Raw genomic sequence first — 19,067 nt, forward strand, 5'->3', positions numbered from 1 at the left:
TGCATTCAACACTGGCATCTCATGTTTACCTCTGCTGTAGGAAAATTTGAAGCTAAATATCAAGCTGCTATTAAGGAGGCTTTGCTTTGTGTTAAGGATTATAAAGCACCTAACAGTACCTAGAGTATCTACTTCCTTTAAATTAAATTCCTTAGCCTTTCAGCCTTAGATTTGAGATCTGAGACTTTTACTCTGAGTGTGTGTGTGCAGGTGGAGATGGAGTCATCTAATGCCTGAAATTACTTACAGTGAGCATAAATATTTCATCTGGCCAATTTTAATAAGAATGAAAAATCTCAAATCTTGAACATGATGCAAAAGATGACACTGGTGAGGAATGGAATCGAAACGTGTGCTGAATTTGATTTTTGGTTATCCACAGTATCTGACTAAATTCTGGTTAGTTTCTACATTTTTATGTTTTTTGCAGATCAGAACTTTCAGGGAGTCTAGCTATTTGCTAGAAACCATTTATGCTAGGCACTTTCTCAATAGTTGATTTCTCTCTCTCATAGGCTACTAAATCCTGCTTAGTAGGATAGTCTTTGGCTGAGCAGCCTTAAATTTTAAAAAGATGTCAAAAACTGGTGGCCCATGTGCTAAATCCAGCCGGCTAGTGTTTTCTTTGGCCTGCATGGGGTTCTAAAACATGTAAGCTGCCTGGGCGCGGTGGTTCATGCCTGTAATCCCAGCACTTTGGGAGGCCGAGGTGGGCAGATCACGAGGTCAGGAGATCGAGACCTTCCTGACTAACACAGTGAAACCCTGTCTGTACTAAAAAATACGAGAAACTAGCCGGGTGTGGTGGCAGGCACCTGTAGTCTCAACTACTCTGGAGGATGAGGCAGGAGAATGGCATGAACCTGGGAGGCAGAGCTTGCAATGAGCAGAGATCCCACCATTGCACTCCAGCCTGGGTGACAGAGTCTCACAAAAACAAACAAACAAACAAACAAAAAAAACACACACACATGTAAACCATCTCAAAAATTGAGAATTTCATGTAAAAGCTAGATATTCTGTTTTCTGGAAATAGAGGACCCGCATTCCTAAAAGAAGGTAGGGCCCTCACTCCTAAAAGGAGGTAGGACCCTTGTTCTGTTAAGAATGGAGGGCCTTCATTCCTACCTTCTTTAGATGGGGCATGTGTCCTCCAGGTGCCCACAGTCCCATCACTCCCTATTCTATCCCCAGGGCTGAGGTTAAATATTAAATGCTTTCTATCATCATGTTGATGCTCTTGATTCTTTTTTTTTTTTTTTTTTTTTTTTTTGAGACAGAGTCTTATTCTGTCACCAGTCTGGAGTGCAGTGGTGTGATCTCAGCTCACTGCAACCTCCGACTCCCTGGTTCAAGCAATTCTCCTGCCTCAGCTTCCTGAGTAGCTGAGATTACAGGCACGTGCCACCACACCCAGCTAATTTTTGTAGTTTTAGTAGAGAAGGGTTTCAATATGTTGGCCAGGATGGTCTCGATCTCCTGGCCTCGAGATTCACCCGCCTCAGCCTCCCAAAGTTCTGGGATTACAGGCGTAAGCCACCATGCCCGGCCTCTTGGTTCTTTCATAAGTGGAAGGTTCATAATATTTCTTAAGCCTAACTCCCTCACTCATTGTGTTACCTGCCTTGAAGACGTTTGGGAATAAAGAGAAATAAATTTAGGCAGTGGATTTTCTAAAGAAAATCTTATTCAAAATTTTAAAGCTTTGGAAGGAGGAGACCTGCTCTGTTAAGGGACAAAGCTCTCTGTGTTACAATGTTGTCAGGGGGCTGATATGTGAGTGACTTCTCTGGCTTTGTCCTGGGAGGGGTATCGATCAACTCAAACATAATTATGCAGGATGGAGAATGCTGTGGGTTCTGCTAATGCGAAGTTTTCTTCCTGTTTCAATAAAGTTCGTAAGTCTCCTCTTGTTTTATAACAGGGAAACCGGTGGGGCTATTTTCATTTTCAAAAGTCGTAGGAAGAAATATCACCCACATGGTCTGGGAAGAGGAGTGAGAAGATTTTTGTACAGAAACCTTATAAATGGCCACCAACTGAAACAAGCTTCAAACTCTTTCTTCATTTTACTTAGGAGAGTGACAACTGCACCTACAGAAAGGACCCCAGCTGAGGTTTGGGGGTGGGGATGCTCTACAAACTTTGCACCCCTGGCCCATCAGTCCATGTCCACTGGCCCCACCTGGGAGACTGCTGGGATGGGAAGGTGAACGCTGACCCTTTCTGAGACTTCTTGTGTTTTGGCGTAGAGGGAGGTCCAGGAGTGAAAATCATATCTATTCTGAAAGAAACAAACAGAGTGGGGATTAAATTACACAGAGCTTTGTTTTGACAGTAAACCAAATCATTCTATTCTCTCTGGAATGAGATATGGGTTTGGAATACATAAGAGAAGAGAACAGGAGAGGAAGAGAGAGTGCATACTAGCCACAGAGAGAAAGAAAGAGTCAGAGAGAACCTATAACTTTGGTATATTCTTCTTCTTGTTTTTGATCTGGTGATACTGAAAGGATCTTTCTATCCCAGGGGAGAGGGAGGCAGACAAACCGCTGAGAGAGGTGAGGGCTGCATCTTGTTATATTTTTTTTTTTATAAGAAATGTCATAGGTGGGCTGCAAACCTGTCTTGTCTTCCAGTTCTTTTATCCCTTCCAAAAACATCTAGTTAGGGAGTTTTACAGACAAAGCCTAGGCTACATATTCAGCTGCACACGTGACTGCTGCTCTGTGGGCATCTCTGGCCAGTAGAAAGATAGATCCAACACCAGCTTCCACTCCTGCTTCTATTTCTGCATGAGGCACCAGCTTCTTTTTAAAAACCTTCTATTTTAGGTTTGGGGGTACAGGAAAAGGTTTGTTACATAGGTAAACATGTGTCATGGGAATTGTCTTTTCTGCTCCTCTCCCTCCTACCACCCTACCCCCTCAAGAAGACCCCAGAATCTGTTGTTTCTTTCTTTGTGTTCATAAGTTCTTATCATTTAGCTACCACCTATCAGTGAGAACATGCAGTATATGGTTTTCTGTTCCTGCATTAGTTTGCTAAGGATAATAACCTCCAGCTCCAACCATGTTCCTGCAAAAGATAGGATTTTGTTCTTTTTTAATGGCTGCATAGTATTCTGAGAGTCATCGGTTCCTTCTCTATGCCTGGACCAACAGGAAAGAAATGTTGCCTATCACGCTCTTGGTTGGGACAAGGGCTGGAGGGAAAGCAGGCTTGAAGGCTTATCACAGGTCCAGGACCATTAAGACCATGCACTCTGAAATAGCCATGGCTCCTTCTGTCTCCTCCCTGGAAACCCAGCTGCTCCTCCACTGATGGCACTTCCTTTCTCTCTTGCCCTGTAAGGTCAGCACGACTGGAGATATGCAATCAGAGATCCAGATGTTCACCCTCCAGCCACAAACGCTAGAAACACATTTGCTTAATAAGTAGCAAAAACTATGACACTGTCATAGTCCACTCTGTTTATTTAAATTGACTGGTAGTTTTGGAGTGTGGCAGGCCCTAGACATCATGCTTCATCCTTGTCTCTCAGAGAGCCATAGTTGCATAAATAACAGCATGTTAGGCTCAGAATTTGTTCACACATCTATTCATTCAGCAGGTAGTGAGCACTGACTCTGTGCCTGCCACTATACTAGGAAGCCCAGCCTGGCCAGCACTGTGAAACCCCATATCTACTAAAAATAAAAAATCAGGGGGTGTGGTGCCATGCGCCTCTAGTCCCAGCTACTCAGGAGGCTGAGTCAGGAGAATCTCTTGAACCTGGGAGACAGAGGTTGGAGTGAGCCGAGATCATGCCACTGCACTCCAGCCTGGGTGACAGAGTAAGACTCCATCTCAAAAAAAAAAAAAAAAAAAAAAAAAAGGCCATGGAGAAGCACACCTCCAAAGTGACAGCATCATTAACTTCCAACCCAGTCAGTGTGACGTTCCTGTTCTCTAGCAGGACACTCCAGTGGGACAACATCACTCGGACGGGGAAGCTGAGGCCCAGAGAGGACGCGTGTCCATTGGAAATATCACACAGTCAGAGAGTGAACTGCAATAGGAGTTTGGTTTCCTGACTGTTATTCCATGACTCTTGACATCACAACTGCCCGTTTTTAAAAAATGTGCAGTTTTACAACTTATTAAAGATTTGATACACTTTAAAAGTAGAAAAAAAAAAGTCACATATGGAGTCATCATCTCATTACAGCTACTGCAATCTCTCAGGGGAAGTCCTACTCCTTTTCTCCAGGCCGCAATATGGGAAAGCGTGTGCATGTCCTGTGTATTTCTGAATAAGCATATGTGTGCATGTGTTTAGAATCATACCTATATATTAGTAAACATCATCACAAGGTCTAGGCAGAGTCTATTTATTCTGTGACATATTATATATGATATATAAACATACATATGTAGCTATAAATATATACATATGCACATATATGTGTACACACATGTCCGCATGTATTACTGGTAATTATATCATGCATATATATCCACAAATCAAATAATTAAAAAATCTTATTATATACTTTTTCTAAATATTATTTTATGGTTGCATAACTTTTTTTTTTTTTTGAGATGCAGTCTCACTCTGTCGCCCAGGCTGGAGTGCAGTGGCGCAATCTTGGCTCACTGCAACCTCTGCCTCCCAGGTTCAAGCGATTCTTCTGCCTCAGCCTCCCAAGTAGCTGAGATTACAGGCATGCTCCACCATGCCTGGATTCTTTTTGTAGTTTTAGTAGAGAGGGGGTTTCCCCATGTTGGTCAGAATGGTCTGGAACTCTTGACTTCAACGGATTCACCTGCCTCAGCCTCCCAAAGTGCTGGGATTATAGGCATGAGCCACTGCACCCAATCAATGGCTGCGTAACATTTTAATGAGAGCAGGTACCATTCTTTCCTTACCCATTGTTTTATAATTAAGGAAATATGGTGCGTTAGAATAGAGACTTTCTAATCAGTTGGAGCTAGTTTGATTCCCAGCTCTGCTCCCTGCTAGCTGGATAGGTCCTCTGTCCTATCAGCTTCAGTTTCCACATTGGAAAAATGGCACTCTAATGCAATGCCTTGTGTTTTCATAAGGGAGTATAAACATGCTGGTGGAGTACTGAGGAGTTCCATAAAAATGATGGCAATTATTAGTTAGGCATTGATGCTGTTTCCTTAGTTTTCACTATTTTAAGTAATACTCAATGAACATTTTTTAACATGGTAAAGAATTATATTTAGAATTAGGCAGCCGAATTCGGTTTAGATGATCCCGTTTTGTTGGCAACACTGAAAACATCACAGTCAGAAGCCATTTAAACGTGTGTCTTCTCCTCTCTGACAGGCCTGATCAGGGTGCTGACCTTGGCCATGGCAATGTCATACAGGTTTTTCACAGTCTGTCCAATCTGGTGCTTTGTTGGCCTGGACATCCACAAGGCTTCGTGGATATTTTTCTTCTTAAAATCTCTCCCTGCATTTTGAATTATTTCTGAATACCTCTCACCTTAAACTCTAAGGGTCATATGGCTTTGAAGGGAGCACAGTCCCTCCAGATGTGACTGTCTCACCTCGTCTGAAGGTACTTTATCCTGGAAAGCATGTCGAGATGCCCGGCAGAATACTGCTCAATCACATCCTTCACGTCGTAAGGCCTCAAAGTCTCCTTGAATTTTTTTTTATAGAGACGGAATTGTAGAATTCTGCAAGGCAAAGTAGAGGCATTTGTGCGTCACAGGTGGAGAGTGCAGGGAACTATACCACAAGGCTAGCAAAATCCAAGGCAGGGGGAGAAAAGAACCAAAGAGAAAACAGCTTGCTGGAAGAGCTTCCAATGTTTGGTCCTGATTCTACCCCTTGGAACACACAGAGTTAGTACATCTCCATCAGGATTATTCCCTTCAATCATTTGAAGAATAAGCAAATCATGGCATTAATAAGAGCTAACATTTATTGAGCATTCATTGTATGCCAGACCATGAGCTTAATGCTTTACGAACAATCCTGATAACAGATCCATTTATAGGAGATGTGATTGTGATTCAGAGCTTCAGCATCATCCCAGGGCCATACAGCTGAGAAGGCTGAGCTGGTCCTCAAACCCAGATGGGGTGCTGACGAGGCTGGTGCTCTGAATCACTGTCTCATTGCTTTCTATTTGAGCACAGCGGATGTATCTCATCCTCAAGAGCCTCTTGAATTATTTTGCTTGGGAGCTCCTAGAACAGAAAAGCTGGTTTCTGTTCCCTGAGTTTTCTCAGGTTCCTTATAAAGTGGGGCGCCCAGAACTGGTAGATGAAATCAAAGCCTCACTTCCATCCTTTACTGGCTCCTCCCTGGAAAGCAATCAAGTCACCCCTGATGGGTAGTGTTCCTTGGGAGCCACATCGTGAAGTTAACTCCTGCTGATCACAGAGTTTATTCAAACTCCTAATCACAGGTCAGTGTCAGGAGGTCACAGCCCTTCCCAGGCCCTTCTATCTGGTGCTTGCGCAAGTCATTTTAACGGTGCATTCAAAGTTCATTTTGTTTGCCATAGCTCATGGCTTTAGCCTGTAAACATTATTTTTGGTATATTGATTATGGTACTACCTAATTTGCTTGCCATCCTTCCCATCTTTGTGCCATTTTATAAGCCTTCTCTTTACATAGTTCCATACAGGTGAGAATCTATAAACTAAGGCTCACAGGTCAACCCTGGCTCACTGCCTGATTTTGATAGTAAGGTTTGACTGGAACTCAGCCACACCCACTCCTTTATGCACTGTCTATGGCTGCTTTTGTGCTACAATGACAGAGCTGAACACTCGTAGCAGAGACCTATGGACCATGAAGCCTAAAACATTTACTATCTGACCCTTTCCAGAAAAGTCTGATGACCTCTGAATGAAGACATCAGTGAAAATGCTAAAAGAAGAGAAGAAGAGGGCACAGACCAGACTATGCAGTGTCCCAGCAGAGATCGCCCTCCAGGTCAACACAGGTTCATTAACTGGCTTTCTCTGAATAAAGGCTTTCAGCCAGTGAGGAATCCAGATAGCTGTGTTTTCATACAACCACATTTCTGTCATATCCTACATAAAGGTGTCAGGAAAATCCACGTCCAAGGCTTTGCTGAGGTCTACACATTGTAACACTACTGTGCTTCCCTATCTATTGGAATGAGAATCTTGCTGAAAAGACCATGATGAGTTGGAGAATTCACCTTAGTTTCTAGAATTCACTGCTACCTTTATGAGGTGCTTACATGCTGATAAAGTTTAAGTAGTAGCATGCTTTTTTCATTTTCTTGCAGAATTTTAAAGCAAAACAGAAATAGCTAGAATGGATCATGGTCTCTGCTGATACAGACAAAAAATCTATAATTTATTATCTTGTTAAAAATGCGAACTAATTAAAAAGAACTATATGGATGAAGTTAGGCAGAAGAAAAAACATTTTGAGCAAGAAGCCTCTACAGGAAGAAAACCCTCCACCCTGACGCCCTTTAAAATACATGGTGGTTACAGCCAGAGCAGAACAGAGGAGGTGGAAATACTGTCGGGAGGGCTGTGGGGTGTGCTTATAACAAGGCAGGCACCCAAGAGTCAGCCAACATGACTCGCTCATGTCCGGATCATTTTTCCTGGGGCAGCATACAGTACTTACTTACTTCTGGGACCTGACTCAGGGTTAGTGGAGGGGCTCCTTTTCCCCCTTCCCAAAGTGCAAGAGAATTTTATAAGCCCCATCCTGTAGGAGTTAAGCTGGAGCTGGGGAGGCACACAGGCACTGGTGGGGCCGAGGGGGCATTACCTGACAGCTCGGATGGCGGCCTTCAGGGTAGGGATCATGTCTTCAATGGGGAAGTCATTCCCATAGCCCCTGTCTTCTGCTGTGGGGTCGCCTGTCCCGGCATCTGGGAGGAAGACACGCATATCAACGGCAGGCCACAGCCCTGGAAAAGGCTTGGGGACCCCATTGTTTGGTCAAAGCCTTCCACGCCTCTGGATATGTCGATCCCCAGAGTCTTTGTTTCCACGTTGTGAGACCCCACAGTACTCTCAAGCTGTGATGCTGCTCAGCCTTTCTTGGCACCCTCATTCTATTATCCAGAAGTCCAAGTCAAAAGTGTGTGCAGCTCATGACTGGTGGTGGAGGACAAGCTAGCAGGGAGGAGAAGTGAGCTCTGCAGTGCCAGAGTGGCCCCCAGAGCCAGAAGCCAGCAAGGGACACAGAAGCCAGCAAAGGACACACACTGTGCAGACCTTGGAGCCAGACAGGCCTCAGCTGGGACTTTTGCTCTGTCAGTCTCTATCCTGGTGACCTTGGGGAGGTCACTTTCTGAGCCACACACACCTCAGAGGTCTTGGAGAGAACTGAATGATGTGATGAGGACTGAGGGCCTGGGTGGGCTCAGACACTGAGGACACAGGCTTTTCTGCCTGCCCTCCCTTTGCATAAGTAAAAGAGGCACATGAGGCCATGGCTCCTACAGCCTCCAGAGGGCGCTTTTCTGCCACCTCTTCCCATGCCCTGGTCTCTAGATCGCTTGGCACATGGCACCACCCCATCCTTCAAGTTGACCTCCATAACAATTCAATCATGGGGTGGGGTGGGTGGGGGACACCCTTAGAAACTAAGGAGACAGGCTTCCAGGCTCCTAACTTGGGAGCCTCCAGCCCTAGATTCCTGGGAATACATCACAATGCCTCCGCCCAAGGGACAGGAGGAGTAAGGGAAGCAAGAAGATGGCTTGGCGAGGGAAGGGAGAGAGTTACCTTGTGGACTCGAAGGTTCTTAAGTGGGGAGAGGGAGAGATTTACCTTGTGGACTCGAAGGTTCTTAAGTGGGGAGAGGGAGAGGTGAGGAAGGAAGTGGGCTTAGGGGAGGGAGAAGTGGAGGAGACAGGGAGGGACATAAAAAGGCATTCATTACCTTCAGAACTCTGCCAGAAAGCGTAGGCTTTCATGCGGAAGGCCGTGCGGAAACGCTCTTTATTGTTTAAGCCAACAGGCTTTGGTTCTTTAGAAGGACTTTCTTCTATGGCATCTACATTCAGAGGGGTAAATAGCTTTCCTTTAGTATTGCTACCACGAGGATTAGAAAGGCGAACCCGATCCAAGAGACCCAGCTTTTGGCTACAAAATAAGCAAAAGTGAACAATTTTCCTCCTTCAGTGCAGGCTCTTACAATTTCCCATCCCTCCATAAAGACTCACACATGCTCCTCCAAGGAGGAATGGGGACCGTGCATTTCACAGTGCTGAATCTGACTCAGCAGCTTGGAACTGGACAGGGCATGGTTCAGATCCTAGCTCCACAGCTTGCTAGCTCTTACACCCTGGGCGAGTTTTGTTTTAACTTCTCTGAATGTCAATTTTCTCATATGCTTAAATGCCGCTTACATGAGATGCAGGGTGTAAATTGCCAACTCATCCTAGTATGCTGCAGAGATTCGTCTTTCCCCATGCCCATTTCCTGCATCAATAACTTCCTGCCTCTCCTGTGTATCATCGCATGGTGCCCGGATAGTGATTTACACAGACAAACCCTTATGAAAGGGTTCCTCCTTGAAAAGAACCTGACAACACAAATGACATAAAGCAGCAGTCTTAATTTGGTGTCCACAAACAGACTCTTATGGATAGAATTTGGCAGTCCATGAGTTTGGATGGGGAAAAATACATTTTTAATTTATAACTTCTAACTAAAATTTAGCATCTCTTTCCATTATGAATGTGGGCAACAAACTCCAGTAATATCCTAAATGCCTGTGACTGTCCACAACAAAAATCACAGATAATTTTATATCCTGTTATTTCAAGGTATTGTTTATGCTCATGATGGCTTCAAGATTATGGTGGTATTCAATCTGCCACCAGGTTCATCACAAAGATGCACATATATGACTACATCTCAAAATTTTAAAGATTTTGATAATGCTGTATCCATGTAATCAGCTTCTTTTCTAAGTGTATATTGTATTTTGTTTATAGATTCAAAATTATTCTGAAAAGGGGTCCATGGCCTTCACGATACTGCTAGAAGAGTTCCTGGTACAAAGAAAATGGTTAATAATGCCAATATAAAATTGCCCTGGTGCAAAAAGCCAGCTGCACCTTGACTTAAGCCCAAGTCCACCCTTCCCATCGGGCTGACCTTGGGTAGATCTATGACCTTTTTGAGCCTCAGTTACCTCATCGGTAAAGTAGGGATAAGCATTCTCTGCTTTATCTGGTTGCTATGAGATGATGTTTGTCCAGTATTTGGCATAGAGTGTGACACACGGCGGGTGCTCTATACATGTTAATTTCTTCCATTTCTCGGCTCTTGCCCCCTTACCCTAGTGAGCACAAAGGATAAAGCCTTTTTTGTGGTACTTTCCAGAGAGCGCCACATTGCGTGTTTTCACCCAGTGGTATACTCAATGCAACAGCTTCTGCTCCCTTACCCCACACAGAGCTTGGCACACAGGAGGCACTCACTCATGTACTTGTGAAATAAATGAGAGAGTGAATGAATATGGGTGATCCAATCAGTTCTGCATGGGTTTGCGATAATTTTGTGTTTTCTAAAGAGCATGTCTGGTTAGGATAGTCACGTGCCCCTGCCAGAAGCTGCTGCTACCTTTGAAGCTGGGTACAGTGTGGAGGTCATGGTGTTGTGGCTGCTGGAAGAGGAGTGAACACTCCTCCTGCCACACAGTCACCCTGTGCTTTCTGAACACCAGGCCCTCGTCTGTCATGGGGGCCTAACAACAGCTGCTTCCTAGAGGGTTAGGGAGTATTACACGTGATAATTTATGTAACATTTCTTGCCTACAGTCCGGCATACAGAAGGCATTAAGAAATCTTTGAAAAAACAAACCAGTGAATGAATGAATGAGTATATGAATGAGCAGTGAGCAGTTGTTATTCCTGACTTCCTCTGGATCTGTTCTCTCTTACCCAGCACTGTTCCAGAAGTTTGATTGAGGAACTCCATTAATAACCAGCCCAGGATAAATTTAGAAAAACGCCAATGCTCAGCCAGCTCCATCTTCCTTGAACTGAAGTCAACATTTTTTGGAATTGCTTTCCTGGCTGCTACTAGATAAATGACTAATAGGACAGAGAATATATCAGAACTCGTGGGCTAAAAATAGTGAATGAAGCAGGAACTGAGCTGAGCACACATTGAAGTCTTTCTGGCACTGCACTGTATGGAGACAGTACATTTCCATGCCTGCCTGCTCCACTGAACTATGTAGTGCTAGCTAGGCAAAGACTCTGCCTGGCTATCTTTGAACACGGCACATTTCCCTGCTCAGAACATCCGAATATTCAGTACAGCAACTAAGATCACGGGCAAAACCAGCCTGGTGGAAGCATCCTGACAAACCGTGTGACCTAGGACACATCACTTATGCTTTCTGGTCTCCAGCTTCCTCATGGGCAAAATGATGACCATAAGCCCATGCTTTTCATAGATGTTTAAGGGTTAAATGAGGTAATGCATGTCCAGTGCTCAGCCAACTGAGATTCAGGAAGCACTCAATAGATGCTGGCTGTCATTATTAACTCGGTAAGTAATCCTTTTCCCACAGAGGCAGTAGAAGGCTGACGATGTGTGTGAAAAGGATGGATACAATTCCCTGGGCCATAAATAAAGGTTTTGTTGTTGTTGTTGTTTAAATGAACTGTAATGAGTTTGAGAGATTTATATATTATTTTACAGTACTTCTTAATGCTAGTCTAAAAAGTTCAACATTGTCATTGCACTCTACTTCCGTAGGAGACAAGTATATGGGGAGCTTAATTCCAGATAAACTAAGCAAGACAAAATTAATAGCAGCCACTTTTTCCTGAATTGAAGTTTCAGTATAATTGTTGAATATAAGGAAGATAATCAGAGGATTTTCTTGGTTCTCCCTGTGCTGGGATTTAGGATTTGCTTGTTAGGCATTTAAATGCTTCACTGCAACCTCAAACAGTCTGGATTGCTTTGGCCACGTTCACTTAAAACCCCATTGGTCACAGATGACAGTTCAGATGGTGTTAGGAATCCAGATGCATTGAACAAAGTCAGAAGTCTCGGCTCAGAATCACTCACAGCCATTGCACCTAAGAGGCTTATGGAATTCTTCCTCCAGCAAAGTGGATGATCAGCTTACTTCTTAATTGTGTTGCCTGAAATCCAAGACCCCAAAGGATAATCAAATGCAAGGCAAAGTTCACTGCTGAAACTCAAAACCCATCTCTGCTCTACATTGTATGGATTTCCAGTACATAATTAACGTGTTGTTCTAGGAGGGCACTGAAGATCTTGCAAGAAAAGCCTTCCCCAGAGCTGACATCAGATTTTCTTCAAAAGCTAGGGCTCTTGACATGATAAGTGCAGGCAAACAACTTCCAAATACAAATTGTACAAACTGCAAATAGATAGACTGGGCATGGCAAAGTAAAATCAAGGTTGTTCTACCCTGGACAATGCGGCTCTTGTCCTGGGCTCCTCCTTCAGGTATCAGCACAGGGAAATTCAGCCATGTTCAACTCCGTGTAGTTTCTTCGCATTCTGTGTTTTGCATGTGCTGTGAACTCGACCTGGGAAAACCTTCATCCCCTTTTTTCATCTAAATGACTCTTATTTCTATCTAAAACATGGTCCAAGCCTCAGCCCCACATCTGGACTTTCAATGTAGCGGCTACTGGCTTCTATAAGTGGGATTGGCTGTTCTGTGCTGGGCACTCAGTCTGGCTACCGGGATCCATTAGACATCCATTCTCTGTGCCCCTAGTCCACTTCAGGCTTTTCTCATCCATGGCACTCAGCCACTGCAGGGAAATATTTGACTTAATAGGGACTCCCCTACTAAATCAGTGGTTCTCAACTGGGGGTGATTTTGATCCCCCTGCCAGGGCACATTTGGCCATGCCTGGAGACACTTGGTGATATAATAATGAGAAGTACTATTGCCATCTAGTGGTGAGAAGCCACAGATGCTGTTAAACATCCTGCAATGCACAGGAAATTCCCAACAAAGAATTATCTGTAGCAAATATCAATAGTGCTGAGGTTGAAAAACTGAAAGGTAAGCTTTTGGGCCAGAAACTACCATGTTCAACTTGTATATACAGGGTCTAGCACAGTGTCTGGCATGTTGCCCGCACTAAAAGTATTATTACAATGTTGAATGAATGAAGGATGTAATAAAACATTCAATCTTCTGATTAACAAAATGCATCTAACCTCAGCTGAGAGAAAGACTGCTGTATAATGGAAAGAGAGTGGACTGCTGTATAGTGGAAAGAGAAGGACTGCTGCATAGTGGACTTTAGAGTAAGAGAACTGAGTTCAAATCTCTGCTTGTGATTTATATTTCACTTAGGAAAGTCATTAACTCAGATTCAATTTCATCTATAAAACGAAGCTAATATTTATTCATTCAACAAAAATGTGTTCCACACTTTGTAAATCCCAGGCTCAAGGTGACTTGTTGAACATACATTGGTGATTAAAACCAATGTGGTTTTCAGTCTCTTGTGAGCTTATGATAAAGTCAAGAAGTCATACAATAAGTAAACAGACACATTCATTGCTAGAAATCTGACAAGGAGACCAAGAGAATGCAGTAATGAAGAACAACACGAGGCTGACAGGTAGGGTGGCTCGGGAAGGCATCTTGAGTGGATGGGAAGATGAATTAGGAAACTAATTTCAGGATTATTAATCAAGGATTAAGATGATGGTGGTCCAGACACAGAAGCTGAGATCTGAAGGGTCAGAAGCTGGATTTCAAAGAAAGGAGGCAAGAACTCTCTAGGCAGAAGAACTGCATGTGGGTGCAAGGGGCATGAGGACTGGACTGTGGCACCAAAGGGAGGGCATGTGGCCAAAATATTCTGAGAGGCAGAGTGGCACCAGATGAGATCAGAGTTCAGATAAGTCAGAGACTTAAGAAACAAAATAAAATTTAAACAGAAATAGAAAATAGGAGTTTCCTTTGTGTTCTAAATGTACCTGGGGTCCACAAAGATGTTTGAGGATAAAGTATATGAAGTTTGCATTTTAAAAAACGCATACCTGTCCATTGCAGCGTTATTCACAACAGTCAAAAGGTGGAAGCAACCCAAATGTTGTCCATCAGTGGATAAGTAGATACAAAAAATTAATGGACATACAACGGGATACCATTTGGTATTAAAATGGAAAGAAATCCTGAGACGTGTTGCAACATGAATAAACCTTGAGGACATTATGCTAAGTGAAATAAGTCCTTCATGAAAAGACAAATACTATATGATTCCACTTATATGGGATATCAAGTGTGGTCAAGCTCATACAAACATAAAGTAGAATGGTGGTTTCCAGGGCCTGGGAGCAGGGAATAGGGGAGCATTGTTTAATAGGAATGAAGTTTTAGTTCTGCAAAGTAAAATGTTCTGGAGATTGGTTTCATAACAATGTGAATGTATCAAATACTATAGACCTGTACTTTTTTTTTTTTTTTTAAACAAGGTCTCACTCTGTCATCCAGACTGGAATGCAGTGGTGCCATCTTGCTGACTACAACCTCTGCCTCCCGGGTTCAAGCGATTCTCCTGCCTCAGCCTCCTGAGTTGCTGGGACTACAGGTGCCCACCACCACGCCTGGCTAATTTTTGCATTTTTGGTAGAAACAGGGTTTTGTCATGTTGGCCAGACTGAGTGCCCAGCACAGAACAACCAATCCCACTTACAGAAGTCAAGGCTTTCTCTCCTTCATTCTTTCATCCTCTCATCTTTTCATGTGGAAAGGATGAGGACTAACAAAAGATCTGCAGTTCCCTTTGAGAGCACTTTTAGAATGCTTGCTAGCACCATGGTGTACCCTGAGAGAGACAGAGAAAGCAGACAGGTAATAAACACCTGTCACCTACCACATGCCAAACTTTTGAGACTTTGGTGTCCTATTTTTCTCTCCAAGAAAAGATTATAAATGAAAGTTTCTGTCTGTACTTATTTCTTAAGATATTTTATTCTTTAAAATAAAATGGGAAATGCTAATTGGAGATGAGATGATAATGAACACGAAGTGGCCAAAAGGGGCCTGGAACTTGACGGACCTTCCTTAAATGGCATAAACATTGAAGATGATGATGGTAATTTCCCTTTCTTTCTTTCTTCCTCTTTCTTTCTTCTTTCTCCCTTCCCTTCCCTTCCCTTCCCTTCTCTTCTCTTCCCTTCCCTTCCCTTCCCTTCCCTCCCCTCCCCTCCCCTCCCTTCCCTTCCCTTCCTTTCCCCTCCCCTCTCTTCTCTTCTCTCTTCTCTTTTCTCCTTCTCCTGCTGCTGCTGCTGCTGCTTCTGCCGCTTCCTCCTCCTCCTCCTCCTCCTCCTCCTCCTCTTCTTCTTCTTCTTCTTCTTCTTCTTCTTCTTCTTCTTCTTCTTCTTCTTCTTCTTCTTCTTCTTCTTCTTCTTCTTCTTCTTCTTCTTCTTCTTCTTCTTCTTCTTCTTTCTTCTTCTTTCTTCCTCTTCTTCCTCCCTCTCTCTCTCTCTCTCTCTCTCTCTCTCTCTCTCCTTTCTTTCTTTCTTTCTACAGAGTCTTGCTCTGTCATCCAGACTGGAGTGCGGTGGCACAATCTTGGCTCACTGCAACCTCTGCCTCCCAGGTTCAAGTGATTCTACTGCCTCAGCCTCCCGAGTAGCTGGGATTATAGGCCCACACCACTACCCCCGGCTACTTTTTCGTATTTTAGTACAGACGGGGTTTCACCGTGTTGCCAAGGCTGGCAATTTCTTTACAGCTTTCACACTGTTCATGGTAGAGCTGGGAGAACCAAGTAACTCCTATCCTTTGTGTGATGGTTAATTTTATGTGTCAACTTTACTGAGCTAAGGGATCCTCAGATAGCTGATAAAACATTATTTCTGTATGTGTCTGTGAGGGTGGAAGAGATTAGCAGTTGAATCAGTAGACTGAGAAAAGATCAGCCTTCACCAATGTGGATGGACATCATCGAATCCTTTGAGGGCCCAAATAGATCAAAAGGAGGGAAAAGGGTGAATTCACTCTGAACGGGGACATTCATATTCTCTTGCCCTTGGAGATTGGAGCTCCTGGTTCTCAGGTCTTTGAACTCCAGGACTTCTACCGTTGGAGCTCATGGTCCTCAGACCTTTGGACTTGGACTGAATTACTCTGCTGGCTTTCCTGGTTCTCCAGCTTGCAGACAGCAGATTGTGAGATTTCTCAGCCTCTCTAATTATGTGAGCCAATTCCCGTAATAAATCTTCTGTTATATGCCTCGATATATTCCATTGGTTCTGTTTACTGGAGAATTCTGACCATACACTTTATTTCTCTACAGAGGAATTTATTATTTTGTGGCTAGAAATAAAGATTCGTTGTTCATTTAGGTTTTCTGTGCATTTTTCTTGGGACACAGGTGTGCTTCTTAGCTGGTCTAATCAATTGACATTTCTAGAGAATTCTCACATAGAATTGATAGATGCAGGAGGCAGATAAGGCGGAAGGTCCCAGGGAATCTTCAACTGGCCTGTGCACTGGGAGGACGGGGTGGGGCCGCAAGAAGTTCCTGCCTCTTGCAGTGGGGAGGAGCCTGACCTCTCCTGTTCCTGAGTGGTGACTTGGGATTCTATCTGTGAGATGGGGGCCTGTTAACAGGAACCCTTCTCACTTTGCGGTGTGGGTTTTCCTTTTGCCCAATAAGTTCCGTAACCCCTCACCCTTCAAAGTGTCTGCATGCCTAATCTTTCCTGGTCATGTGACAAGAACCCGGTTTCTTCCTACAACATTTTTTGGTACCCAGAACATGGAATCTGAGGAAGGGAGGGTGAAATGGGGACCCAAAGCCTTTAACTTTTGCTTCTGAGCCTTTTGGTCCTATGGCCTTCATCGTCTTTGTTTCAGGACAGTAATGACACCTATCTTTCCTTTTACAATACAGTACTGGAGGTGGTCCACACCTACCCCAAGGGCCACAGACACATGCACACAGGATAGTTGGACCAGGCAGCTGCTCACCCCCACTTCCCTACCGGCCAGAGTGCATGGCTGTGGTGTGTGCCTCATGTGTGTGCAGTGTCCAATGACCATGCAGGGTAAGGATGAGCCATAGCTGCTGCCTGGGCCCCAAGCAACTGGCTGGCATTCCCCACCACGAGTCCACAGAGGCCCCACCTACCCCAGCCAGAGACTCCAGCTCTCTCCCACAATAGTTAAGCTTATCTCCCTGGTGCAGAAACCATTTGCCATAAGAATAAGAGGTTCTTCCCCCAGTCATTCTTTTCTCTTTTCCACTCTGTCAGCAGTTAACACAGCCCTGCATTTAACCTCCTTTTCTCTACCCTGTCAGCAGATGATTTTAAAACAAGGGTTTTTTTTTTTTTTTTTTTTCCCTTTTGGAAGACATTTTGTTGGGCTGGAAATGATTGGGATCACTGTATTGTTGGTAGAGTTTTGATTGTGAGAAGGGATTTGTGAGGTTAGTCTTACGCTGTGGCCAATCTGGTGTGCTTTGCACATCTTTCTGTATGGCTGGTAGCAAACTTTGCTGCAGGCCTCCATCTTGATTTACATCCTTAAGGGCGTGGCCTGTAACCTTGTGGCAGGGCTTTGTTCAGCCTTTGGGCGGCCTGGATTCAATCCTGGCCTAGGGAATGAGTCCTTTCTGGTTTGATATGTGAACTTTTGCTGTTTGTTGATTCCCTTACCCTCCATGAACTACCTTGGATTTTCCTTTTTCTGAGCCTTTAGTAAAGTTTGAAAGTCAGAAATATTGGCTGTTTGGCATGGCTAAAGTCGGCTAATAAGGGAGTTAAAAGAATTTTCTTAAGGAGTACTCACCTTAATTAAAAGTGTATTATCCAAGTTATAGTTACATTTACAAGGACTTTGTTTTCCTTTTCTTGGACCTTGTTTTGCTGCGAAAAGGGTTTTTTTTTCTGTTGACTAAAATATTTTTCTCCATTTTGCCTTGCCACTTTTAATGCACACATTAGAGGGGAGAGACCTCTGTTTCCCTCATAGAACCCCAGTAATTAAAAGTACCTGGAGGCCAATAATCCAAATAGGAGATTGGCAAACAAAAGATCTTATGGGGACTGGGTTTTCTTCTGCCTGTCTGTGTAGTTATATATGTGTTGTGTGTGTGAGATGTCTATAAAAAGAGCTTTAATTAATTGGCCTAAAGGAAGATAAGTGCTTGGATCAAATATTTTTTAAAGGGAAGATAAAAACTATGTTCACGTGACTTTAATCTTTGAAAAATAAAAACAGCCCTACTAATTATTGGTAAAAAGCAGATGTCATCAAAATATAAATAGGTGGACTAAATTATGCAGGTCAGATACTAGGTTGGCTAAATGTTTTAAGGTTATAGGCTGCGTTTTTGGCATTTGAGAATTTTTTATTTTGCTGGCTTCACAACTGGTAAGGCCTGGGGACATATGGAACTAACCACACCCTTAATTATGCTGGAAGGCGTCAATCCTTGGCTGCATCTAGCACATAATCAAAACAACTTACTAGGTTTTACATTAAAAATTGCTAAAAGTTACCATTATGACATGTAATTGAGACTACTAGAAATAGATTTATGTGCAAGGTGTGTAAGAACAGTAAAATGTGTTTTAAATAAAAGGTTATAAAAAGTTATAAAAATATAAATTCTCACCTAAGGTTAAAGAATTGTTTTAAATTAGATATGACAAAGCTAAAAGTTTAAACACATGGTGGAGGGATTGTAAAAATTAATCCTGCAAAAATTCCATGTGTGAATATATTGATTAAATACAAAAGGGTATTATAAGTTTTTCTGTAAATTGAGCATTAAAATAAAAGCACAACGAGGTATTCTTAAGGCACTAATCTTCTCTTTAGCAAAATTTGTAAAGGGTTATAAAAGGTTTTTGCTTTTTTAAAATTTCTGAGTCATCATTTTGGCAAAATAAATAATTTATGGTAGTATGTAATTCTATTTCATAATATAAACTATTTTAAGCCTCTAACATATTTAACAGGCTTGCCCAAATCAAACTTCAGTTTCAAACTGTGTTTCCTGATATCTGGATTTTCGGATGCTTCAGAGGGCGTCTGGAGTATCCAGAAAAGAG

The 19,067-nt window shown here is 43.1% G+C and overlaps 1 protein-coding gene across 1 annotated transcript in view; it reads right to left on the bottom strand.

The window, feature by feature from the left end:
* Window positions 1-19,067, bottom strand: part of KCNQ3 (potassium voltage-gated channel subfamily Q member 3) — a 360,844-nt gene that overhangs the window by 7,581 nt on the left and 334,196 nt on the right. The window contains exons 10-13 of the mRNA XM_008001559.3: window positions 8,911-9,113; window positions 7,789-7,891; window positions 5,565-5,696; window positions 2,186-2,284 (exon numbers count right to left, since the gene is read on the bottom strand). Coding sequence (XP_007999750.2) covers window positions 2,186-2,284; window positions 5,565-5,696; window positions 7,789-7,891; window positions 8,911-9,113 — 537 coding nt within the window. The remainder of the gene's footprint in view (window positions 1-2,185; window positions 2,285-5,564; window positions 5,697-7,788; window positions 7,892-8,910; window positions 9,114-19,067) is intronic.

Source organism: Chlorocebus sabaeus, chromosome 8, assembly GCF_047675955.1.
Source record: "Chlorocebus sabaeus isolate Y175 chromosome 8, mChlSab1.0.hap1, whole genome shotgun sequence".
Classification (NCBI taxonomy): domain Eukaryota; kingdom Metazoa; phylum Chordata; class Mammalia; order Primates; family Cercopithecidae; genus Chlorocebus; species Chlorocebus sabaeus.